Source organism: Carassius gibelio, chromosome A15 (genome assembly GCF_023724105.1).
Source record: "Carassius gibelio isolate Cgi1373 ecotype wild population from Czech Republic chromosome A15, carGib1.2-hapl.c, whole genome shotgun sequence".
Lineage (NCBI taxonomy): Eukaryota > Metazoa > Chordata > Actinopteri > Cypriniformes > Cyprinidae > Carassius > Carassius gibelio.
The window spans coordinates 4,169,908-4,197,277 of record NC_068385.1 but is presented as its reverse complement, the minus strand read 5'-3'; the positions used below and the strand labels follow the sequence as shown (position 1 = coordinate 4,197,277).

At 37.4% G+C, this 27,370-nt stretch overlaps 2 protein-coding genes across 5 annotated transcripts; one reads left to right on the top strand and one right to left on the bottom strand.

The window, feature by feature from the left end:
• Nucleotides 1-2,246: 2,246 nt before the first annotated feature.
• On the top strand, nt 2,247-9,442 carry LOC128028971 (osteocrin-like). The gene is made up of 5 exons (XM_052616387.1): nt 2,247-2,450; nt 4,500-4,598; nt 4,982-5,202; nt 8,781-8,896; nt 9,033-9,442. The coding sequence occupies exons 2-4, from the start codon at nt 4,500-4,502 to the stop codon at nt 8,863-8,865; spliced, it is 405 nt and encodes a 134-aa protein (XP_052472347.1). The 5' UTR covers nt 2,247-2,450; the 3' UTR covers nt 8,866-8,896; nt 9,033-9,442.
• A 243-nt stretch (nt 9,443-9,685) lies between these two features.
• On the bottom strand, nt 9,686-23,395 carry LOC128028965 (mannan-binding lectin serine protease 1). Of its 4 annotated transcripts, XM_052616373.1 has the most exons (12): nt 23,235-23,395; nt 22,415-22,637; nt 18,509-18,686; nt 18,295-18,426; nt 16,947-17,143; nt 15,819-15,966; nt 15,594-15,712; nt 15,407-15,485; nt 13,415-13,534; nt 13,254-13,325; nt 13,027-13,098; nt 9,686-11,509 (listed from the first exon to the last, which is right to left on the bottom strand). In XM_052616373.1, exons 1-12 carry the CDS (start codon nt 23,246-23,248, stop codon nt 10,632-10,634), a joined length of 2,232 nt encoding a protein of 743 aa, XP_052472333.1. In that variant the 5' UTR covers nt 23,249-23,395; the 3' UTR covers nt 9,686-10,631. The 4 variants fall into 4 exon arrangements, with proteins under 4 accessions (XP_052472333.1, XP_052472334.1, XP_052472336.1 ...); XM_052616374.1 differs by lacking the exon at nt 9,686-11,509 and having other exon boundaries at nt 13,084-13,127; XM_052616376.1 differs by lacking the exons at nt 9,686-11,509; nt 13,027-13,098; nt 13,254-13,325; nt 13,415-13,534 and adding an exon at nt 15,056-15,303.
• Nucleotides 23,396-27,370: the final 3,975 nt, after the last annotated feature.

Here is a 27,370-nt window from a genome sequence, read left to right as displayed (position 1 = left end):
ATTGTTCAGATCTTGAGATGTAGACTGATGTATGCTTGTGTATGTTGGTGCACCCGAGAATTATCTTATTTAGCGTACTTTCAAAACTCCCAAAATCACTTGGACTCTCATGCGACGCCTGGATCACTGTGAAAGCTATCATGTTCAAGAGAGCATGGGGATCCTGAAAGCTCGGGCCAGACATGACAGTCTTCCTCTTTTAAAAGAGCATCGTCATGGAGACGCTTCCGACACCACACAGCATTAAATGGCAGAGCCACAAGAGATATTCAGCTGCACACACACACACACACACACAATAGCAAATGCGTGCAATTAAAGAGGTGTTTTTCATTTCACATCCACCTGGATGCAAGAGTCTCAGCGAGAAGCTTGCCAACTGATGGACTTGAAGATAAGCGATCAAAAACAGATTCGATCTCACGCATCTTCATGTCTGATTAAAGTTAAATGGGGCTGTGTTGAGTCTGGTCGCTATACACACAGATCTGGCCTCACCCTAAGGATTTTGGGTAACGGAACACTGCAGATCCACATCTCAATAAGTGTAGAAACAGGTTTCCTCTCTCTTGCTCTCTCGTTTCATCCTGTTTCTTTCTTTCAATCCTTACTCTTCACTTTTCTCATACCATAACAGATTTTGCTCTTCATCTTGTTTTTTTCTCTATCATGCCCATAAGACTTAGGTTTTAACTAAAGAAAACAAGATAATTCACCCATAAAACAAAAACATATTTACTCACCATAATCCCATTCCAAACCATGACTTTTTATTTACTTCTCTAAAACACAAACTTTTTTAATTCAGTTGGAGACAGGAGCTTTCAAAAGCATTAAAAGCATCATAAAGGTGTTATAAAATGTGTGTGCTAGACATCTAAAGCTGTACAATAGCTTTGTGTTCCAAACAGACCAGATTTAACTTGGTGATTTTTTCCCTTCTAATGGGCTGAAACCAAATAACTGAATAGTAAGTTTGAAAACTGATACAGTCTGATTTGTGAATTAATTGGTGAATCATTCAGGTTTCACAAACTGGATGAAATGATTAATTGAAAATATATTTTTTAAAAGAATAATTCTTTCACAGATTATAAACATTGCTACTGTTACTTTAATTGGTTCTTCTAGACAGCAATGAAATTAGATGTACATCAATTGGACACATTTGCTTTAAAGTTGGTATGGAATGAAAACATTTTTTGACCTTGTCCTTTGTAGTTAAAAATACCATAACTTGATCCAGGTTATTATTCTGAGAAAATACCTTTTAATCTCACAAATTTCTTCAGATTTTCAAAAGATATCCGAGTTTGAAGTCCCATACTATCCTCAGTTTTCAAGATTTCAAAATATACCATCAAAGATTTTTCATCAAATTATACCAAGACCAAATAATCAGAGCTATGTGAACCATTTAAGCTCTGCACTGACTGTATAATGTCAGTTGTTGTGAAAAGACAACTGTTGTCTATTTTTTATTGTCTTATTAACATTTTTGTCTATTTTTACGTCTTCTAAGGAATTGTTGGAACCCCATTGCGCCTCTTAAGCGATGAAAGAGCAATACATTTTTTCTCTGGTAAAGACAAAGACACTGATTATATCAGTACACGCACACATGCACGTCTCCTGGCTTCCCCTCTTTGGTGTCCTCTGATTTTCCAAAACATCTTAGCGAGGGAGATAGAGAGAGCGAGAGAGGGATCATCGTAGGGTCTCTGTGGAAATTTTGGTGTGGTAGACAGGCCTGCGTGGTCTGCTCTTTATTTAACAGTGGGAGTAAAGAGAGATGAGCTCTGTGTGTGCAGATAAATATAGTGTGAGAACAGGCAGTCTGCTGGGGAACTGTTCACAACCTAACACCACCTAACTTTCTCACTCCAAGAGAAAAGTTGAGTGAATTACAAGATGCAGGTCATCGAGGACCATCAATACACACACTCATGTGGCCAGATACAGTGTAGTTTATACACAAGAGATAGGATTGTATGCCAAAGAGAGATAAACTACCTATAAACCCTGTCCTCCTACACACACACTCTCTCTCTAACCTGTGGAAACACAGAAGGTTCTCAGTTAGAAGCTGACCTTCCGGGAACTTTTGGTTGTGCAAGTGTAAGCCAAGAAAGACGGACAGAAAGAGACAGAAGTGACACGCACATTCAAACGTGTCCAGCTGCTCCCTCGGGTTGCTATTAGTTGGTAATCATAATGAAGATGAGAGAGTTGGGGAGAGCGACTTCAGGGCGAGCCACAGTGGAAAACCTGCAGAAATGATGTCAGAGCAACCGCGACCACCGATTGGAGTGGAGATTCCCGGCGAGAGCCTATAAAACCGGGAAAGACAACAGCAGGAACCAGCAAAGGCAGAGAACGTGAGAAATTCCAGGAACTGCACAGTGTCCATCTGTCCATCCCCGTGTGACTGAAACCGAATCAGATTAAGGGTAAGGAGCCTTGGAGAAAGACCAACCCGCATGTTCCTACAGGGCTGTGTGAGTGTGTGTGTGTTTGGGTGGAAAGGTGAGCAGACAGGTGTTGGAGATGTATTTGAAGATGTTTGTTAGGAGTCGCAGTTGAATAATGCTGGTTATTGGTCCAGAATCTGCTGTTTGATAAGCAACCGTGAATTTGTTTGAGCTCCAGGGTTACAGATGAGCCAGTATCGGAAACATCCTGTTGATGTTGCATTACTGCAATAGTGACACAGAGGTGTGAAATCATGTCTGGTATCAGAGAACTGTTGAGTGTCTTTGAGAGAGCGAGTTTGTGTGTGTGCAGGGTGTCCAGTGAAGTGTGTGTGGGCAATGGGAGATGACTGGAGTTGTTTATTTTTGGGGACGGAAAATGCTAAAGTTAGCCCATGTTGCTGGACAATGCATTTTCCCAGTCGTGGGGCAGGACAGGGGCTGCATCTCAAATGCCAAGGACGGGACACTCTGGGTCGAATGATAGGTGGAAATGCATTATTGGGCATTTTTGTAAAATAATCTACAATCCTGCAGAAGAGATTCAAAAAAATTTTAGGAGGAATACTGTGGCAGGTGTTCATATTTGGTGCGAAAATTTGTTATACTCGTTTAAAAAAATACAGTGAACAATTAATAAAAGGACAAAACTAAAAATGGGTTATGAAATCCATGGATTAGAGGATTCAAGGTCAGAATTTCACAAATTGTTTTGATATTTGTCTATCTAAGCTATGTTTATCTATATGCTGAAAAAATAATTTATTTAGAAACAATGTTCACTAAAACATTTCTAGCAAACTTCACAATTAATTACAAACACATGGTAAGTAACACTTTAAAGTAGAAATAAATCATATTTTCTTGCATGCTAAAACATACTCTAACAATCTTTATTTTATTTCTAACTTAGAAAAATATTTTTTACAAAGTATCTACATATAGATTTATGCATTTAGCAGACACTGTTAAGCACTATCTATCTATCTATCTATCTATCTATCTATCTATCTATCTATCTATCTATCTATCTATCTATCTATCTATCTATCTATCTATCTGTTAGTTTACCTATTACTATGTGGTAGAGGTTCTTACAAGTCACTGGACTTTGCATTTATTTAATTTATATATAAGTCATTTAAAAATAAATGTTTAAAGGACAGTGTCACAAATATCATGTAATTTCTATAGTTGCAATTTAGCACTTCTCCAGTAAGCGGCAGTCAAAATGTAAGATTCAGTGCAGCATCATAATCTGAATACTGTGGTCAAATATCTAAATAAGTGAAATGGCTAAGACATTGGTCTTCTAATATTATACTTGCTGTTAATAAATTGATCATCACTATAAAACGTTTACTTAAGTGATGCGAAACTACAGTAACACGCAGTCACGCCGTAAGGATGTTTTTGTGTGATTGTGGTTAAGAGTGTGTTTTGGGGACACACAGGTAGGGGTGCAGGTCAGAGTGTGTGTTTGGGCTGAGTTCATGTGTTTGTGTAGAGGGTGTGTGTTAGAAGCATTCTCACACTCTCACGGCTGCCGACCGCCCAGTCAGAGTGTATTTTCACAGATGGAGTCTAGATGAATGTAAACACCGCCCTGTATCACAGTAATTCAACACGGTGCTGAAGCTGAAGTGTGTGTGCGTGTGTGTGTGTGTGTGTGTGTATGCACGCTCAATTTACAATGCACTGACACAGAGAAATAAAAACTTTAATCATTGTAATCGTTGTAGCATATTAGAATGATTTCTGAAGGATCTGGAGCAATGGCTGCTAAAAATTCAGCTTTACCATCGCAGGATTTTTTTTTTTTTTTTTTTTTTTTTAGCCTGTTAAAATAGAAAACAGCTGTTTTAAATTGTACAACTATTTCACAATATTACCGTTTACTGTATATTTGATCAAATAAATTCAGCCTTGCTGAGCATAGGAGACTCAAGTCCCCAAACTTTTTCATAGTTTTATATAATATTGGTTGTCAATAATCACCTTGTTAATTGTATTTTAATTGTATTGTAGATGATGGGCTGTGGATGTGTGATGCTCTCCGGTCTGCTGACACTGACCTTGTTCCACTGCAGTGCAGAAGGCCTTCACGTACCCCAAGAAAGATCAGAGGTGAGTCCAGGTCTCGCTGATATATAAATATACATACTGTATATGAGAGAGAGAGAGAGAATTAGGTTATATTATTTGTTTTGTGAGGGAAATTCCCCCTGCCTGTCTTCAGAAACACAAAAACAGACTTCATGTAGGTGATGAGACTAACTGGTACAAGTGAGAGATGATAAACTGTCATCAGTCTGAGTGCTCAGTAAATACAGTAGGGATTTCCCTAGAAAGTCTCCCCAGGAGAACGCAAACATCACCTTCTCCTGAACATAAGCTACCTGTCTGACAACTGACCCACGTGGTCACCCAGTCTCCCTGTTTCTCCATGTGAAATAAAACTTTATTATTGTGTCTTACATGATTAGTATTTCCATTTCTTGGTCATCTAGTATGTGGAATCATCTGTTGTGGAGGGCCGCAGTGTCCAGCGAGGCCAAACCGAGCAGAAGACATCAGGAGCCGTGAACGCTAAACTCCTCCTGCACGACCAGCTGGTCCGACTGGAGAACGATGTCATTGAGACCAAGAGGAAACGGAGCTTTCCCGGATCCAACACGCCTCTTGATCGCCTGTCAATCAGCAATATGGATCCCAAAAGCAACAAGCAGAGGTAAGAGACAGGAGTAAAAGGAAACTATCATCTTTTTGTATGGAAACATAAATAAAAATAATTCCCTCCTTAGACTGCAAAATAATTGAAATAACTAATACAATATTATTTTTATTATTAAAATATTTAATTAATAATAATGAAACCATATTTTACACTTTGTAGTACATTTTTAAATGGATACTTTGGATACCTTATTGGTGTTCTTTAACAATAATTGTTCATACTGTATATGTCATGCATATTGTCTCAAATGTCTGAAAATCATACAAAAACACATTTTTTATGTGCTATGATCCCGAACAGACGATGAACCGTAGGTAGCTTTGGCTCGATCATATACAGTTTTTATTGGCAGAAGTCTGTGATGCACAGCTTGATAGCTTTGCGTGAACCTGTTTGTGCTTTTACAGTTCACTAAGTGCAATTAATGTTTTGTCTGTAGCCCACAGTTAAAGTTACTTCTATTTCTTGGGTGGAGTCACTGTGGTGTGGATTGAGGTTTTGTTTGACATAATAAGTGTCTGATGCTGATTTATGGGAATGGACAGTCCAACTGTGCTGCTGATGACTGTACCATCAGACTTCCAGTCAATGATCAAAACTGTTTTATCTCTGTGAATGATTTGATCTCCCTGCTGGACAGAACATGCAGTGTAACTCAGCATGGCCTGAGGCTCCGACAAGGCTCTATCTAAATGATCCTCAGCACTTGATAAGATCAGGACAGAAGCCAAGAACAGCAGCGAAAGCACCACGACATGCATTATCAAATCTCAACCCCCAAATCTTCTGTTATGAGATACAAATCAAGACATTACTGTAGAACAAATATGGGTTTAAGAAAAACCTTTGACTGTAGATAGCAATGCTAACAGTCTATTACTAGTAGTACTGGTAAACTGGAATACTACTTAAAAATACTTAAGTATACACCCACCTTACTAGAAAACCTGTAGGATGGTGGGGGTGGGGGGTGTCTTGAACCTTATCATGCACGTGACTGATCAAGCCATTTATTTAATACTGTTGAGGATTTTATTCATTTATTTTTTACTTTTTTTTTCACTAAGATGAAATGTTACAAAAAATATGTTTATTTTGATTCATCACTTTGGAAATGAAAGGTCAAGTTGAGTGCATTGCAAGTCGTCCATGCTTTGTATATAGTAGGCCTATTTGATTTCACTTAATTGGCTGCTATTGATAACCAGCTAGAAGAATAAGGAAGTGCAGTAAATGGTAAAAATATTTGTGCTACAAACCAGTGTGTTTAAAATTATGGCAATACATTAATATCATTTTATAAATATCAGTTTCTTAGAAATATAAAGTAGCATAACCAGGTGTATTGTACAGATAAAAAAAAAATGGAAGCGGATGAAACTGGAAGCCTCGCACATTCAAGTAACAAATGGCCATGCCCACTCATGATACTTCCTCTTTTTATCGTTTTTATGGTGGTTGGCAAACCGGCTTTAGGTGCATATACCACCACCTACTGGGATGGAGTCTGGAGCATCGACCTTACATAACATAAATAGTTTCACCTAATCTCATGTTAATCTTGAGTACCTATAGAGTAGTATTGCATCCTTCATGTATCCAAAATGTTTTTAGTTTTATCATTTTTTTTTTATTATTTTAAATAAAGCTTTCCGATTCCCTCCGGAAAAAGCCGAGCTCCTGGAGGCGTGCGGGCTATAATACTGATATTTTGTGTTGTTTCCATTAACATGTATTCACTTATGTGCTGATTTCCAACAAAATACAGAAATCTGATGCAATTGTACTTACATGAATTGGGTCTTTTATCACAGGGACGGCTCGTTTTAATAATGTGCAAATCCAGCGTCGACCTAGGCTTGTTTATAAAACATTCGTCACTCAAATGACCAGAACACACAAAGGCACTTGATACACTCCGTTGCTGCCCCAGAAAAACAAACTGCATCCACTGTTCATGTAACGCTGGGTTCTTTGGGAATCTGAACGCGGTAAACTTTCCCTCACATCCAAAAACGCTGTTACTTGGAGACATTCTCGAACAAATCCTATGCAGCACTGGCGACGATTTCTAGAGGAAGCGCAGTCTCGCTCTCCTTTGGTCAACGTGTGCGTGGGCGCACTTTCGCTAGATAAATGCTCATATAAGGAGTTCCACTCTCGTCTATGTCATTGAAGGGGGGGGGGGGGGTGAAATGCTCGTTTTCACTCAATATCCTGTTAATCTTGAGTATCTATAGAGTAGTACTGCATCCTTCACAACTCCAAAAAGTATTTAGTTTTATTATATTCATAAGAGAAAGATAGTCTGTACCGATTTTTCCCGGAAAAACACGACCGGCTGGAGGCGTGACGTGTGGGCGGAACTAAAGAATCACGAGCTCCAGTAGGCTTTTGCGTTGAAAGCGTTTGGAAGCTGTGACATTACCGTGAGGAAAAAAACATCCAAAAGAAACCATGGGCAACGAGAGCAGCAGCAGCAACTACTCGCTCCGAGCGGGGCTCGAACCCGGGTCTCGGCATGGGAGGCGGACGCACTAACAAGAAGGCAGAGATATTTCAAGCAGTTTTACCCACCGTCTGCATGTTCGTTGATGCTCTGTACAAATAAACTCTGTCCACTGGTCCCTTAATGCTGTTTTTTTGGTAATCTGTGCAGGGTTGTCTTGCCCTGGCAACCAAAAACACACTTCTTTTGTGACATTTCGCGACGCTCTCGCTCTGATCAGTGAATGTGTCTGCTCTGCTATAAGGGAGCACGCGCTCTTCCGGCCCTCAGGACCCATATAAGGAAATTCCGCTCCATCTAACGTCACACAGAGCCATACTCGAAAAAAACTTTCCGAAACTTGTGACAAACCGGAATGAGTATTTTTGGAACAGAAATACTCCTTCAAACGTACAACTTAATTTTTGAAACTTTGTCCATGTTTAGCATGGGAATCCAACTCTTTAACAGTGTAAAAAACTCAGTATGCATGAAATAGCATTTCAACCCCCTTTAAATCCACAATCGAAAAAAAAAAAAAATACCGAAACTGGTACCAACCCGGAAGTAAGATTTTCGGCACAGAAATTCTCAGTCATTCTTCTAATTTTATTTATTTTTTTTTTACTTTTGCCATGTTTAGCATGAGAATCCATCTCTTTAACACTGTGAACAACTCTGAATACATGAAACTTAAGGGAAGACTAAAAAAACAAAACAAAAAGCGTCTCCAGTTTTAAATCTTTGCAATATTTCAACAGTATAGTATTCACTTTTTCAATGGCAATCTTTGTTTAACAACTTCTGAAGTGAAAACTGATTCTGTGAAAAGTGCTTCTGTAAGTTGTAATCTTTCATTATCAAATCCTTTGCACGTTATTGAAACATGTTCAACTGTTTCTGGAAAATCACGTCAAGATTTATTCCAATCATGATACTTGCCTTAACTTCGCTTGACTGACCTGTCTTTCCACTCTGTATTATTGTGAAGGAAAAGGGGAAACTGGTAATCCACAATTATGAGTAATCGACAAAGCAGTAATTCTTAATGAAATGGCTGATTACTTTGCGTTATGTCCCACAGGAAGGCCGTTGAGTTGCCAAGGCGACGAGTCAGCAATCCGATTGACCGGATTGGTGTAGGCCGTCTTCCCAGCAGCCGAGGATAGACTCCGCCTCTGACCACGCCCCGATACACAGGTGCGTAAGATTAACGGTAGTCACGGTTATTTATTCTCACCTGTTATGTAAAATGTGTTACAAAATGAAAATATGACGAATATACTGCACATTGTAATCAAAACCACACATATGTTGTTTGTTCTTTGTTCCACAGAGGGTAATATCGAAGGTAGATGATATGCATGATAAGCACACCAGCCAACACATCTCACTAACCAATGAACAATCTCAGCGTTCTCAACACACTTTTAAACATCACTGCCCCAGAGCTGTTCTTTCTCACTGATTTCTGATTTAGACCCATTCAAACGGTTTATCTCCAGTTCTAACTCATCTTATAAATTCAATGGCTAAACTGTATTGCTTTCATGAAATGAGTTCCGTTTATGATGTCAGAAGCATTAGCCAATCAGAGAGGAATCTGCTCATGGCCTCTATTACACATCACAATATTTACTCCAGTGCCTCACGACTTCTCGCTTGCTGTAAAATACATAACTAATGTCATGTTCTCACTTTGACTGGAGGCTGTTCAGCCTTGACAATAAAACAAATGAAAATCTACGATCTGTCTGTCTTATTTGAACTTATGTGAGCTGGAAAAATATTTGCAGAAAAAATTTGATTTGATTAGTGAACATACCTAGGCTTTTTTTTTTTTTTTTTTTTTTTTGAGTAAATATTTTCTTACGGAATAGAAGGAGACAATGATATTAAAAGTGGACTCTAGTTTGTGTTTAATAAGCTGACAAAGACAAATACTGCTAATAAAGCTAACACACAGCATTAGATAAATACATCAAGAACCAGGTTTCTTAAAACATTTATTTCATTCAAATTATATCAATACATGCGAATGTGTTCATTTCATATATAAATGTCTAGTGGCTTTTATTAGCAGTGTAACCATTTTTATTAATTATAGCATTTTAAACTTGTGCTGATATATTATGTATGTGTATAAAATTACAAATGTCATCAGGTTTAAATGAATTATAGCATTATAAAGATTTATAATGTTTTTTTTTTTTTTGCTTATTTTTTGTACAATATGGTGTCCTTTAAAAAAACTGGTAAGAAACGTCAATGTTTTTGAAAGTGCAAAAATACAGTAAAACAGTAATAATGCAAAGTATCCTTACAATTAAAAAATAACTGTTTTATATTTAAATATATTTTAAAATGTAATTTATTCCTTTGATGGAGAAGCTCCAGTATTCAGTATCACATGATCCTCCAAAAATCATTCTAATATGCTGAATTTGATGCTCAAGAAACATTTATCAGTCTTGAAAATGGTGTTGCTTACTATTTTTATGGATAACATTATAAATGTCTTTACTGTCTCTTTTGATAAGTTTAATGTGTCCTTGCTGAATAAAAGTATTAATTTGTTTAAAAAATATCAAAAACTCTTACAGACCCCAAACTTTTGAACATTAGTGTAATATGGATGCTGTCTTGATAGGTAAAAGTCCCTAACCAGTACTCAAGGATGATACAATTTTAGGACAAGTTTCAAGTTCATATAATCTGTACTACAAATAAATTCATAAACTGCTAGCATAAATTTTTGAATTAAAAAAAAAGTCCATAATAAAGAAATCTGACCAAATACAAGAATGAACACTTCTGGGTGTAACTCTTGCCTTACATTGAGTTCAATTATAAGAATGGCAAAATAAAATGACAAAATTAAAAAATAATAATAATAAGGAGAGACTTCCAGCTCCAGCGCACTTTTCAGACTTCTTCACCACCAGCGGTCCACATCCATGTGCCTGTGTAGCCAGTGGACGTAGTTTGTCACCCGAGTGTACACCCCATACATCCTCTGACTGCCACACTCCTCTGGCCCACCCCAGGACACCAGTCCTTGTGCCACCCATCTGCCACTGCGGCCGTCCTGGGTGACAAACGCTCCCCCACTGTCCCCCAAACAGGTGTCCTGACCGCCTTCATAAAAGCCAGCGCAAAACATATTGCTGGTGATGTTGTAGTTGACAGAGCGTGACACATAACTGGCTTCACATTCATCCTGCGGCACAACCGGGAGCTTCACATACTGGAGCAGCTCGGAAACAGTGCTGGAATCGGAAGTCAAGCCACTGGAGGAGGCAGAAGCATTGGCCATGTTAATGCCCCAACCGGCAACTATACCCAATGTGTTGGGCAGAGGCATTAGGGCATGACCTTCTACACCAGGCCTTGGTAGACAGACGGGCCGTATTAACGCAGACAGCGCCACCTCCTGGCTGAGTTTAACCAGAGCAATGTCATTGTTGTAGTTTTTAGGATCAAAATGAGGATGGAGGATGACTTTTGCTACGGACCGGTTGGTGGCCAAGTGCTTATCCCGTACATCCGTGAGGCCCAAGTGCACACGAATGTGTTCAGAAGCAACAGGTACAACGGAAAGATCAAGGCGGTGAGATCTGAGCACATGAGCGGCTGTGAGAACCCAAGTTGAGGAGAGGAGAGCACCGCTGCCAAACAAGCAGACCTTGGGGACCCGGGACATGTCCTCTACTGAGAGCAGAACCTGCCAGGGAAACAGACCTGGAGATGCTGTTCTCCCACCAACGATTCGCTTCTGCTGGGCTGGGAAGAGCTGTGACTGCTCACCACATGCTGAAACAAAGACATGTGCAAGTTGGATATGAGTAAGAATCTTAGAAACAATACAAGTGAGTTAACAAAAACAGAGACCCCCAGGGTCTCAGACCAAAAAAAAAAAAAAAAAGATAAGGCTGCTAAATTTTAACATTTTATTAGACATATTTATTTTTTAGTTGACAAATTTATGGAATAACTGGATAAAAACAGTTGTTGTACTTTGATGAAGGGAAAGTTTATTATTTATTGACCTCAAACCTTCGAAAAGTAGTGTTTAGTTTAAAGGCAGGGTAGGTAAAAAATGTATAAACAACTTTCTTCCAAATTCGTTTAAACTTTCTATATATATATCAATGCATAATTAAAATGTAAGTACTCTGATAAAAAGAGTATAAAAATCGAGTGACTCTAGACCGTTTAATCTGTATTAAACACAGCTCATTATTTCCATTCGGGACGAAACATAGGATTGGCTTAGGCGACTGTCACTCTCTCGCAACCATGGCAACCACACTTTTGCCACACATGAACTGCCCACTTGCGCGCGTACGTTTGATTTGAGGAATTCAAGAGGCACGGATCCTAGGAATACCAAAACAATTGTAGAGAAACAGCAAGCAAAATTCACAGTACCGGCCTATGCAGTTAGTGAAGGCAAACCAGGCAAAAAAAGGAAGACAGTAACAGTACAAGAAAAGGCAATGAACAAAAAGTCTTTGGATAAACAAAGAAATAAAACGTGAGTTAATATCGGCGTGGCTTTCCAGCGATGCGAGAACTGAGGGAACTCAAGGGGCTGAAAAGTGACTCCTTGATGGCTTTATTTCTGCTGGACAGGTAAATCTTTATTTTTGTATTTTGATCATACATATTTTTTTGTTTATTTTTTCATGAAGCATGTGTCATTAGCACACGTAGCTGCATAATATAGCTAACATAACATTACTTAGCGAGCCGTAGTAGAGACGATAAATAATCTATAGGCCTAGCTCAAGATGATAGCTATAGCGTGGCTTTGGAAGGAGCCCAGAAGGGAGGGGGTGGAGTGAATGGAAATAATGAGCTGTCTTTAAAACAGTCGTGAGAGGTCTACAGACACTCGATTTTTATACTTTCTTTTTCAGAGTACTTACATTTTAATTATGTATTGATATATAAATAAAGTTTAAACAAATTTGGAAAAAAAGTTTTTTATATATTTTTTTTTACCTACCCTGCCTTTAATATATATTTAATATGTATTATATATATATATATATATATATATATATATATATATATATATATATATATATATATATATATATATATATATATATATATATATATAGTAAAACAAAGTTGCATCTTTACTTGTCAATAAACAGTAAACAGAATGATGTCTCATGAACCTAATGTGTAACTCACAATATTTGTTCCCAGTCAAGTCTCAGTCGAGTCAGTTATGAACTGTGTAATGATTTTGAATGAAAATCATTTTTTTTTTTTTTTCAGTCTATTAGAAAGCTTTACATTCTAAGTTTGAGTCTTACCAAGAGAAGTGTTTGCTAGAGGAGTAGGAAGTTGAGATTCGGGATTGGTACTCAAGGTTCTTTCTAAATCTCCTACAGTACAGAAACAACAGTGGCAGATACTGTCATGTAGGTTAGAACCATCCAAAACTATGAACATGAAGTCTGTTTATAATAAAGTGATTAAACATAACAGAAAAGTAATTAATTAATGCACGAGAGATTTTAAAATGAGTAACACACCATACCTGCTAGACAGGAGGGCAGTGGTGTCCCGTCCTCACTCACCCATTCCCCGCTCTGATGACAGGTGTAAGTGTCTGTAAGGACAATCACAGTCAAATCCACAGTGACATCTATTATTATAACTTGACTTAAATGCATCAGTGTCTGACAGTGAAATACTCACTGTTGAGCTGGCGAGAGTCTCTGCAGCTGCACTGGATTCTGGATCCAAACACAGTACTGTTTCCAGAGCTCTCAAAAACCACCTCACCCAAAACTACATCCACTGGACCACAGTCGACCACTAAAGGAGATAACGAGAAAGAAACTGAGTTAGAGAGCTATAGTATTTATTTTTGGATTCGTTGGATGACGATTTTGGTTTGATTCATATTTTAATTTCATTCTTTTCTTTAGTTCTTGGATGTTTTATTTTCTTAAAAAAAAAAAAAGATATATAAATATAGAAAATATAGAAATATAGAAATTATATTTTATATAAAAGTAACAAAAAGTACAGTTTTGACAGAATGCCAGCATGCCACTATTTGTTTAATGAATTAGATGGGAGGATTTATTCGAAGAAGATGAGATGAAAACTGTATGATTCACAGGATGTTAAGAATTAATCATGAATTATAATTACAGGAATTCTCAAATGTGATTGGTGGAATTTACAGTAGGACATGCCATGCATATAATGATAGGATTGTTAATGGAAGGGATGAACCACTTGAACCATTTAAATAGTGAAGATCACAGTCATACCCAACAGTAAGTGTCCACTCTTCAACATGTGTTGTCCGTTCCCAACAGGTGAGGCAGTTTGGTAGTCATTTGGTAGGCATTTATGTGTATGTATTTCTGTCTTAAAATGAATCAAATAGTGACAAGACTGTGCACTACTGATTAAGGGATGCATAAATATATATTAAAAAAATATCTCATGAAAGATCACGTTCAAATCCATACATGTACATGCTCTCTGTCTTATTTTATAGAAGCCCGATTTATGAATCGACATTAATAACCAGTAGATGGGGACATTCTCTGATACATAAACTCAATGTGGCCTTTACAACCACTTTCACTGGCAGAACAACAAAACTAGACTTGGGCATGAAGGATAAAATGTTATATTGATAATGTTTATCATAGACGGTTTGTATTAGCTGTAGAAACAAAATGCAATATAAAATATTTAATAAAAAATTGACAGATTGCTTTTGATGCTGTGAAATTTTCCAAATTTGTGCTTATAAATAAAAATGCATCTTACCTACTCATAGACAGCTGAATTGAGTGTTATTTATTTAACTCTGCATTCATCAATTTATTTATTTATTTTTATTATTATTATTAAATGCATTTTTGTCTTTTTTTCGCAACAGATCCAAGCCTCAAACTACAATAAATTCTGAATAAGAACAGTTATAAGGCTAGGCCTGAATGAACCTAAACAAAATACAGATCTAGTCCAGGACTAGGCTTAATATGAGAAGTAAACTGGGAAGCAAAGTTAGCACAAATACAGACGTTTAAGATTTCATCTTTGCCAAGAGATACTTAAAATATGCGTGAAGAATACCTGCATGCTTTGGAGTATGAAAAAGAAACACAAAGCTGTGTTAGTTACAGTAATATAACAAAAACATTAAGCCTGGCATTAAAGGAGTAGTTCACTTTCAGATTTGACAAAAGAAGATATTTTGAAAAATGTTGGACCATTTTCCCACCATTTTCCAGAATATCTTCTTTGTGTTCAACAGAAGAAATAAATACATACATGTTTGGAACAAGTGGGGGTGAGTAAATGAAACAAACAGTAAAAAACAGCATTTATTTGAAATATTTTGTAACAATATTAATGTCGTTACTGTCACATTTTATAAATTTAATGAAAAAGCTTTATCGATAGAGTATATTTCAATCTCTACATACACAATGTACTATGGGGGCTGTAGTTCGCAGTGAAAGGTGACTGACTACCAGGCAGTCCCTTCAGACTTTAACTCAGTATCTGATTGGTTAAAATGCTTGGTAGGGAACGATGCCTCCTTTGAGATTCCTTCTCTGGCGACAGCAAGGAGGAGCAGAATAAGAAAAGAGAAAGAAAGGGCAAGTGAGAAAAAAGACAGGAGGAAAACAGAATTAGAGTCTCTGTTAAAAGACTTACTTTTACACAGCAGGACGTCACTGCTCCATTTCCCATCCCTCTGACACTCAATCTGATAGTGCTCAAATTCTTTATCACCCTGTAAGAGAGAATGTGAGTGTGATGAAAAACAGTACTGATTTGTTTCAACTGGCTCGCGTCAGTCACTGGCTTTATCAGCACAAGTGAATGGCAACCTTTCCCAGACCTGTCTCAGCGAGTATCCAGGGTCACAGGTCAGCATAATGTGATCTTTGAAGACGTAATTAGACTGCAGAGGCTCCAGGTGTCCATTGAGGGGCGCCGCAAGAGGAGAGCATTCAGAACCTGAAGATAACAACATTTGCATCTCTGCCAATGCACCATATACACAAAGAAATTAAAATGATGTATTTCATTTTTTAGCAGGAATATGCATCGGTCAGTCTCTGACCAGTGGAGGTGTAAGTGAGTTTCCAGCCGAGATTCTCTCCAGAGTTGTCACTGTGAAACAGGACGCTGACTGCGTTACTTCCTGTCTGGATCTTCCCTGGTAACTGCTCACCACAAAACGGGCCAAACTCCTTGTCTCCTGCATTAATCTGAGGATAAAGCATCATTATCATCACAAAGTTTATCTTTTACACTAAATCTGTCAATATTTATCAGAAGTGATGAGAGAAATTAATCTTTTTGAAACACTGACTCAATTGAAGCAGTTGCTGTGCAACATCATTTGCATTTCCAAAGTGCTCAAACCAACTTCAAATGTTTTATAAAAAAGATTTTAAATGCAATTTAATCTAATCTAATACCATTAAATCTGTATAATATGCATTATTTTATTAATGTGTTAAAGTGTTTGTTTTATGGAATGCTTGGTTAATCAAGGTCAATAAAAGACTGAACTATAATTCTTCCTTTGTATAATACAGTTGTGTCATGAAAATATATAGACATATAGAAAACACCATACAGACAACAGTTCATGTGTTCACCATTGAAATTTCAATTGATTTACTGAAATAATGCCAATTTGGTGGTTTAATTCACACTCCGAAATCACTGGTTTGAAACAAATGATTCACAAAGGTTTTAAAGCTTCATTAACAGTGTTTTAAAAGCATATTAACTATTTATCATAATATAAAATTATTATGATTATTTTTTTACGAAACACTGAAAATAAAAAAAATTATTTAGCCAAAAACCGGCAGCAAAAACATTTATGTAGTAATCTATTAATTGATCAAATTTATTTAATATTCAATAATCAAATAAAGTTGTATGTAAACATTTAAATAGACCATAAGGCATATTATTAGTTATTTAAAAAAAAAATGCTATTATAAAAAAAAACTAACTAACAAGCTATGGACATTGAATGGCTTTCCTGAGGTAAAGGTAATGTTAAGTGACATATTATATTATGTTAATAATAAAACTAAATATATTAACTAATTTCAAGAATTTTCTGTTAATATTTCTATATGATGATGATGGCTAAACCGTATATGTGTTTATAAAAAATAAAAAAATACAACAACAAAAAAAAATCACAGATATGCAGTAGGGTTCTCACTTTGATAAAGTCATAGGGGCAGGTGACTTCAGGGTGGTCTTCAATGTCAAAGGTGTCATCAAACTCCAGAGTGATTTGAAAACCCTCCTCCAGCTCAATGCGGTACATGCAGTCAGAGCTTTTGGGGTACGGTTTAGGGAAATCAGCACTGGTGATCACTCCAGAGCGCTCTGTGTACACGCTTTCATTACACTCCACTGCAATGATTGCAAACATACACACACATATATATAATTCACTATCATTCAGTTCAGCAACCAAAAGTGGCGTGCACACACATGATCATAAAATTACTGAACAATGATTTTTTTTCTACTCATTAAATACTCAGCTACAAATTTCTCAAACATAAGAATTACATGTTTGCACTGCACTGAAATGCATGAAAGCTGCTATACTTGCTCCCGTTCTAATCGGGTGTTTGAAGTTCACAAGTTTATCCACATCTCACCGACCACCACAATGTAAATATTTAGTCGTTGTTGCTTAGCTACAATCAGCTGAGGAGGGGGCAAAGGCTAGACATAAAACAGACACACTCCAACACACACATGAACTACTACTACAACACATTACAGCAACATAAATCAAGATAAAATTGCTTAATTCTACGTGAGCCAACATTATATAAATATGTGTATATTTGTAATTAGTTGACTTACATAATGTGGTTTTAAATCAACCTGCTGCAAGGTTTTTCCTAAAGTACTGCTTTATAATTAGGAATTCCAGCAACTAATCCTGGATAATCCAATGGTACAAGATTTATTACAAAAATCTATGCAATTTAGAGCAAATGTTTGACAAGTGCCCACCTACACAGCTATACTGCCTTTGGTTTTCATACTTGTAATCAAATAAGTCTGTGTTTTATACTGATGTTAAATCTAAGTATAAAGCTAGTGTGCACTTATAAGTGTGTTAGGTGACAGGATTGTGCACATTCACACACTTACACATGCACGTGCACACACACACATATACACACACACACACACACATACAAAAGGACTGATCTCTTTAGTTTTGACATGAACTTAACTAACCAACATTTTCAGGAGTATTAGGAGATTTAAAGGATTTTCCTCATCAAGCCACATATAAATAATGTTTAAACTATGCCACCTTTTGGCACCAAGAAGAAAAAGAAAATGGGTCAAACTTCTATTTTAGTGAAAATAGTCTGAAGGCACCATTGGCAGTGCCCTATTTTTTTTTTTTTTTTTTTTTGGCTGACGTGAATTACAACATGTATTGAACAGGCAAGTTCCTGTTATGGAGGAACATCCAACAGGTTTTTCTGGACAAACATGGAAAATATAGCAACTTTTTTATTCTGAAATGTTACCTTTGCAAGTTCTGTTGTCAGAATGAAGCAGGAACCCATAACGACAAGAACAGTAGAAACCGCTAATGTAGTTATGACAAAAATGATCACAGGCAAGATCTTCATCATTCCGGTCTCTGCATTCATCTACATCTGCAGAAAGAAGAATAGAGAATAGAATAAAGAGAAATAGGATGAGGGAAAATGTAATGGTTTTGTTACTCCAAACACTCACCAATCGCACTAAAGTGAGCCTCGAAGCCAGAGTAGCGTTCCTCATTGGAAAAGTCTGAACGGAAGGCCACACTGAGCACGTTCCTGGGGGACATGATGACATCACCAGCGGGGACCTGTTCTGTGTCTGTATTCTCTTTTCCACAAAACACGGCCAGCTCTTCAGTGTCTGAGTATACCTTTGTGAATTAACACAAAAGACTTTTATTTCAAATTAAAGCTGTTCTTTTGAACTTTCTATTCAACAAAGACTCCTGAAAGAAATCTATCACAGTTTTCACAAAAATATAAAGCAGCACAACTGTTTTCAACACTGATAATGATAAGAAATGTTTCTTGAGCAGCAAATCAACATATTACGATGATTTCTAAAGGATCGTGTGTCACTGAAGACTGGAGTAATGATGCTGAAAATCCAGCTTTGGATCATGGAAAAAAAAATTACATTTGGAAATATAGTCAAATAGAAAACAATGATTTTAATGTTTTCACTACAATTTTAATTACCCGTATTTTCGGACTATAAGTCGCACCTGAGTATAAGTCGCATCAGTCCAAAAATACGTCATGATGAGGAAAAAAACATATATAAGTCGCACTGGACTATAAGTCGCATTTATTTAGAACCAAGAGAAAACATTACCATCTACAGCCACGAGAGGGCGCTCTGTGTTTTCAGTGTAGACTACAGGAGCACAGAGCAGCATAGAGCGCCCTCTCGCGGCTGGAGACGGTAATGTTTTCTCTTGGTTCATTTCTCTTGGTTCATTTCTCTCGGTCATTTGACAAATTAATTTTGATAATTAAATCGCACCTGACTATAAGTTGCAGGACCAGCCAAACTATGAAAATAAGTGTGACTTATAGTCTGAAAATACGGTAAATGAATCCAGTTTTATTGAGACTTCTTCCAAAAACATCTTACCAACATCAACTTTTGAAAGATTCTGTAAATATATTTAACAATATAGGTACAAAAATATAGGTTTCTGTGCAACTATGCAATTTAAATGAATAGATCACCCACAAATTAAAATTCATTCATGCTGTTACAAACTGGTATGACTTTGTGTCTTTCTTTATACACAAAAGGAGATGTTGTACAGAATGTTCATGCTGTTTTTTACACAGCATTTTCCCTTTTCTACAGAAGTAAATCAAACATGAGGGTGAGTAGGCCTAAATGACACAAGCAGAGGACAGAAATTGTTCTCATATTCTAAATGTACCTGCATGAACATATAAAAAGCCACACAATTTAAACACTCCCAGCTTCTTGCTTTGGACATACCCACACAAATTACCCAAAAGAATGCTGCCAAACCCATAATTTAAGAAATATCTGCACAAAGTACACAAAAACTGGCAACCACATGAACACAATTACACTCAGCAGACAGGCAAACTGTCAATCAAACCAGAGACTTTCACACAAACACTGCAGACCAAGACCACAGCCAAGTCTTCATTGTGCTCCCACAAACACACACATATTCACACAAACAGCCCTAAATTTGTCTCTTATCTGGCTCGCAGCTTGAGTGTTTACTTTACCCATGTCACTGAACGCAGGGTAACCTACGGTTACCAAAGATGTCCATAGGCAATTAATTCCTGAGCACAATACACGAACATCCTCACACACACACACACACAAAGAATTCAAGAGATATAGCAATTAAAAACAAATATAAGTGGAAGACAAGCTTAAGCCGATGCAAGAATCCTAACAACACAGTAGGGGTGTAACGGTTCACAAAATTCACGGTTCGGTTCGATACGATACACTGATGTCACGGTTCGGTTCGGTTCGGTTCGGTTCGATACGTTTTAGATACAGCAAAATGTAAAAACATCTCAACTTTTCAGAATGCCGCAAGCGCACCGCGGGTCATGTGACAAGAACCAACCAATCAGCTTCATCCTTTCCCGTAACAACGTTGAGAGCTCAGCCAAGATGAAGGAACAGCTGATCATAGTTGTATATGGATTGCAATTTTGAAATAAATTCAGTAGCAGAGCTACTGCAAGCGATTTTTAGAGCTGCAAATCCATTTATCCTTCGCTGAAATTTCCGCGTCTCATGGAGAGAGCACGTCATTGTTGCTTAGCAAAGACAGACGCCTCAGGAGAAAGACGCGCTTAGCGTTTTCCATGCGTTTTTAGGCACGATATGTGAACGGCCCCTAAGGCGCTCGCTCACTCAGCACGCGCTGAAGGCTCGTTGCAAAATGTCTAATGCATTTAACAGACCAGAAATATAAGATCCTAAAATAACCAACAGGTCTGGTGTTTGGGTTGGATTCCCTGTAAGCTATAGTGTCTAAATGCTGCAGGGATAGTTTGCTGCGTGCATGTTTCTCCTTTTTTTCGTCTTTTCCTAGATAGTACTGACGCATATATCCCAGATATTCCCGCTGTTTTTTTGTTTTTTTTTGTAATCCCGCTGGTGTACCCTGTCGTGTTGCAGATGCGACATACCGTTGTTTTTTTTATCCACCACTCTCTTGCCATCACCATTATAGCTTAAAGGGAATCCAAAGTGCACCCAAACACCAGACCTGTTGGTTATTGGAGGATCTTCTCATTTCTAGTCTGTTAAACGCATTGGCTATTTTGCAACGAGCCTTCAGCGCGTACTGAGTGAGCGAGCGCCTGCTGAGTAGCCTAACATAAACATATAAGATGGTGTTTTTTTCTTCTTCGGGGGTGTCAGGGGCGTTGCCTGTTACGTTGTTTGGGTTATTGGGCTACCTTGTTGAACGCATATAATTATATTTCTTTCTCTCTCTCTTTTTTTTTTTTTCAAATATAATTAATTACTCCAACGAACCGTTCGGTATACATAATGCGTACCGCGTACCGAACCGAAAGCGTCGTACCGAACGGTTCAATACGAATACGCGTATCGTTACACCCCTACAACACAGTATTTCACCAGACACACCTCAAGCAAAATGGTGGCAAAAGCAGGTAGTTTATTAACGCATGTAAAAGTACAAAAGAGTTCAAGTTCAGGACATGCTGCATTTTGTTGCAATCTCACACAGAATGCATAAAAACCCTATACATTAAATCCCTAAATGCATTTATATGGATATGTGTGTAACGGTCATTATGTGTATCTGATTTTTGTCTGTGTCCTTTTTTGTCAGCCATCCGGTTTTTGGTCCACTGCATGGCTTGTTACCATAGCAGGTTGCTGTGGCACCCACTGAGGGTATTTGAATATGAATATGCCCCCCTGTGGTGAGGGGGGTAACACACTGGCTCCTGTGAAATACATGCTGTTAACTCCATCCACCCAGGGTACCAGGGCATCTGCCACAGACCTGTCCGTCAAACCCTATTCTCACCCGTTCTTACCCATTTAAACAATGAGATCCTGAGACTGGAAATAAGATGCTTATAATAAAAGGTCTGATAGTGCGTCTAGACAGATCGAGCTGCTCTTTATCTGTCGGAAATGAAGAAATCTTTTGAAATCAACACCACCATGGGTCATTTAAACTTTTGAAACACAAACATATATGTGGCAAAATACTATTACTGTATGTGTTTTAGACATTCACAAAGGTCCAAGTCTTGCTTTCTGAGAAAAAAAATAATAAAATAAGTTCAGTAGACAAAGATTCTACTCTACTTTTAAAAAAAAAAGTTGTGATTCATGGAAATGGCATAATCATCAATATGGTGTGTGCCATTTTACAGAGTGTAAGACCTTCCTTCACAGCCTCACATTAAATTTAATATGGCATTTAATTAAGATCTATACCAGACAGCATTTTATCACTTGCTTTTGAAAATCTGGTACGGTTAATGTTATTTTGTAACATTTATAAGTAGTACAACTAGTACTACACAAGTAGTTGAGGGAGATTGAGAAAATCTGTAAATATTGACTTACCTTCAAGTAGTCATATTCACACAAGTATGAGGGCTCAATGTCGAAATGCATAAAATAGAGTCGGATTTGATATCCTTCTGGCACAGTTATATTCCACTGTAGATCAATCTCTTTTGGATAGGATTCAGGAAAGTTTGGAGACTTGATGGTCCCATACATGTCTGTGAGGTGGATGACTTGAGTCCACGAGGGCCATACACACTGGGCCAAGATCACAATGACACTGTGTATAAAGGCATTTTATTTAAACCATAACATAAAATTGAACATTTGAAACATTAAGCATTAAGATTAAACAAAATGTGTCAAATATTCCATTAAGTGAGCTTAATTCCGTCAAATCGAATTAGGCTAATTCCTGTAAGAATCTGCGTATGGTGGGGGGGGGGGGGGGGGGGGGGGGGGAGAGGGGGGGGGGGGGGTTAGCTGAAGGGGGAATAATTAGTGTTCAGTAAAGCCTTGATAACCAAAGATATAGATGACAAGTTGTTCAAATGCGCTCAATATTCGCAAGCAAACATAAATAAGTGGTAACCACAGCATCAGTAGCTACTGTACAGTTCTTAAAATACAAAAAACACACACAATTTCAGCGGGAAAATTCTGACATAAATAACTTTACTCTTAAATGACGTCGACCCCGTAAAAGGAATAGTCCCCACGCTGACTAAATACGTCATGGTTAATCATTTATTCCGAGCTGTTTGCTGAAGATTATCATTTGATTTGATTTTCGCTACGTCTCAGACCACTTAATTTGAATCTGCAGGCTATACCCTACTGAAGAAGAAATGTTGAAGAAGTGTAAGAAAGTTCTCACCTTGTAAGCTCCATGACTTATTTCTCTCTGTACGTTGGAAAGGTCCTGCGTTCCCTTCTGAACTCTAGTTTTTCTCCACAAGTCACATTGCATGTTTACAATGAGTTCTCCCCCACGGACTCTGTGTGTGTGTGTGTGTGTGTGTGTGTGTGTGTGTGTGTGTGTGTGAGTCGGGATTCGTGGCGGGGTGGAAGTTTGTTTTCTCACGCAGCTACAAAAGAGACGCCACATTTCAATATAAACATCAATAACAACAACACGTGGATGGCGTTTTTAACAACTTAGCGATTTGCAGAAAGAGAAAGACATCATGGCAGGATAAATTATATCTATGCATTTGAACAAATAAAAAACAGCCAAACATGTTCCCGTCTCAGTATGTGATGCTCACAAAATAATATATTATGAACAGAAAGCGTTCATATTCAGATCTGTCTTATCAACAACAGACGCGTGTAGATTAATTAAACTGTTGTATGTGATGGATTTGGATGACGTATATCTGCATTCATTTTCTATATGTATCATGGTTTTGTGTCACTTTCTTATTAGGACCAGAGCTGGAGTATAGACTGGGCCTGTGTGGCCAGTATTGGTAGGGGCCTCCAGAGCCTCAAGCCATATGTTGACATGCTTAGATTATATTATAATCATATTTCATATGATTTCAAGATATTTATGCTAGTCAGCCAAGATTACAGTTAGAAAAACTTACATATATTACAACACACATATATAACCTAAACTATAAACCTCATAACAGCCCTCAATGATCTTTTAGCTCTCAAATCACATTTTGTGTCATGTGTTCAATGGCAGCTAACTTCTGTCCTTGTTTGAGGTCACCTCCGTGTATGTTTGTGTCTAATCCAGATTTCTAATAGATTATCACTGTAGATGATGGGAGCTGATTAATGTGTTTAAACCAGAAGTTCTTTAATTCCAGAAAGATCCATATCCTGCTGTTTTCTCTCTCAGTGTGAGATATAGCGAGAGAGAGGTAATTGGACTGTTAGAACAACACTGTTATAGTCGATGGGTGGGTAATGAGCTGTGTGAGAAAAGCAATGAGAGTTTATGAGAGACACTGAAAACGCAAAAGAGCAAAGGGTACAAAAGGCAAAATGATCTTTGTAAATATGAACTTTGTAAAATTAGATCACTTGGTTGTATGTGGCCTAATCATTGATGGGTGAAGGTCCAGTCACAGGTCATTATAAGTGAGTAACTAAGATCAAAATCCAGCATTACTAGCAAGGCACTTAACCCCATGTGCTTTAGGAGGATAGAATAATAGCACTGTCACTCTAGATAAAGAATGTCTTCTAAATGGCAGCTGTCACTGTAAGATTGTCTTGGGTAATTGCAGTGGATGGGTGACAGCGTCAATACAATGGAATGGAGTGCAGTTAGCCTTTTGACCTCTAGAGGGAAGTGTTGACCACTTCTGCAAGCTTCCGTTTACTGTGCTGACTGCTTGACTCATGAAGTTTAATTAGTTATCGTGACTGGATGCTTTAGGAAAGTTATAACACAACACAGGATTGCAAGATTAATATTCATGAGCGAACTACTGGTCACTGTGAGATTAGCCTACTTCTCATAAATGTTTATAAGAAAATTGCACGATGGTTAAAAAAAAACATGTTTGAAACATTGAAAAAGAAAACTTGACAAAGTAGGAAGAGAGAAAAAAGTTTCATAGATGGGGCTTAGCCTAAACCAGGATTAGGCTATAGTTCAATTAGGACATTTAAGTAATTTATATAAACATGCTTTAGAAGAAAGCTTTACTGGTGTGCATTTTAAGACAAAACAAATACACTGACATGCACTGAGATCAGTCAGTGCAAGTTTGTTTCAGTTGAAACAGCTCAGATTTACATTTTAGTCTAGGACTGGGCTTAAGAGTCATACTCTAATTGTAGGAGCTAGCATATTAAAGCGATTTCTGCTAAACCAGGGTTGCCCAAACTCAGTCCTGGAGGGCTGGTGTTCTGAAGAGTTTAGCTTCAACCCTAATCAAACCTGTGCTAATATATAGCTAATCTATAGCTATATCATTGTATACTAAAGGTAGCATACAATGATGCAATTAGGTTGCTGCTCCGTGTCCCTAGGTGGCATAGTGCCTGTCATTTGTTTGTGTCTAATAGAGTGCCATCTTGTGACTGGACAATTCAGTGAACCATATAATCGAAGCCCTAATCAGTCCTCTCAAAAGCTGTTATAGATACAATCCCAGGCTTAGACGACACTGGTGTAATAGCCTGTATATTCTAAAGGCTATTATGGATTTTTTAGGTATTTTTGTATCTCTTTTTTATACTATATGTTGTGTTATATGGACCTGTGTCTGAAATAAAATAAAATAAAAATTATAGCAGGTTCCTCAGGTACTACCATTGAACATGTAGCCCCGCCCCTAACTCATGTCAAGGAGAAGAATTCGTCATCAAGTCCTCTGATTGGCTAACACGTAAGCATGTAAGAGCCTGTGGCAGAGGCAAGTGTGATTTCAGGACACATTTAGTGATATTGTGGTATTTTTTACATTGTCCTTAATGTCTAATGAGTTTGCAGTAATTGCCATAGTAATTGGCAACAGGTTGAAGTTGTGCCCATACGTTATGCACACAATACAGCAGACAACTTGGATATTGTTCATGTACTGTTTCATGAATAATCTTACTTATTTACAGTATATACTGCTGTTTACTAGAGTGAAGGTAAATACACACTGGGATTGAATATTTAATATAATAAATATATTATATTATATTATAATGAAAATATACGCGCTTAGAGCAAATACGTTTTTTTTTTTTTAAATGTCCAACTCTACACATATGCACACCTGTCTTTCATTGTGTTTATAATATGTCTTTGTATTACTTTATCTCTTTTAGTCCGACCTGGGGCACTTTTAGAAAACTTTATTTCCAATAACTCCATTGAAAGCTAATTACTCTTATTACAGTGCTAAAGTTTAATTGCATCTAATGAGCTGTATGTGTGCAGGTCTAAAGATCTTTAATCTATTTTACCACACATTAAACTGACCCTGTTTCCATCAGAAGCTTAATACTTTAATCAATAACTATCCAAGATAAATGACTCTACAGCAGGCAAACACACACACGGTAAACAGTTCTGCTCAATATTCTTCTCATTTTGAGTCATGACTGACTTTATGAAATGAATCACACATTAGTCACATATTTAGGCCTGTCAAACACTATCAGCCAGTTGATCTTTCAGCCCAATCCGTGTGTGTGTGTGTGTGTGTGTCAGTGGCTGTGAAAGTACAGGTGAAGTGTTTTCTCGTCAACAGTCACAAGAACTTTTTAGTTGTGAAAGATGATGGGTTTGTTCTTGGCCATGATGAAAATGCTGGGTTTTTTCAATATCTGGTTTTAGGCATTCATTACCACAGCTTTGGAGAATAAAGATGATCAAATGGATGATTAGCATATGGTAGCCTACTCAAACACACAAATACAAACATTCTGGAATCAAATATTGATAATGTGTGAGACATTAATTTATGATATATAAATATGATATGAGTGGGCGATGTGATTTGTTTGTAAGTATGATGTATAATGTTTGTGTATGTTTTGATTACGTGTGTGTGTGTGTGTGTGTGTGTGTGTGTGTAGGAAGCTTCAGGGTTAAAGAGGCATTCTATCAGCAGTCTCCTGCAGCAGTGGCTGCATTGTCTGCTTGAATGGCTGAATTAAAGGACTTTGTCTCGTTTGTGAGGGTAATGCCTCCTTCACACAAACAGCACCACAACAATGGAGACTGAACAGAGGAACCTCATCCTTCACCCTTCACCCCCTCCCACCTTTTACCTCTTCTGTCATTTATCTTCCACACTTCTCCTTGCCTGCCTCTTTTTCACCCTTCAGGAAAACGTGACATCATCCAACACTTGTTTACATAAATGTCACTCTCTTTCTGTCAGTCCTTTGTTTGCTTAATTTACGCTTAAATTCTGGGTACAATTTTTATGGTATCCTAGTTAGATTCAATATAATTGACCAAAAAGTATAATATGAAAGAAATAATGTAAAATAGTATATATAAATAATAATAATAATAATAATAATAATAATAATACAAATAAGAAT

Excerpts from the sequence above, each read along its gene's own strand:
- LOC128028971 (XM_052616387.1), top strand. The coding sequence starts at position 4,500 with ATGATGGGCTGTGGATGTGTGATGCTCTCCGGTCTGCTGACACTGACC. Across the intron at positions 4,599-4,981 it reads TACCCCAAGAAAGATCAGAG|TATGTGGAATCATCTGTTGT; the intron begins GTGAGTCCAGGT and ends TTGGTCATCTAG. Across the intron at positions 5,203-8,780 it reads CCCAAAAGCAACAAGCAGAG|GAAGGCCGTTGAGTTGCCAA; the intron begins GTAAGAGACAGG and ends TATGTCCCACAG.
- LOC128028965 (XM_052616373.1), bottom strand. Across the intron at positions 18,427-18,508 it reads GGCTCACTTTAGTGCGATTG|ATGTAGATGAATGCAGAGAC; the intron begins GTGAGTGTTTGG and ends TTCTTTCTGCAG. Across the intron at positions 15,713-15,818 it reads ACTCACTTACACCTCCACTG|GTTCTGAATGCTCTCCTCTT; the intron begins GTCAGAGACTGA and ends TGTTATCTTCAG.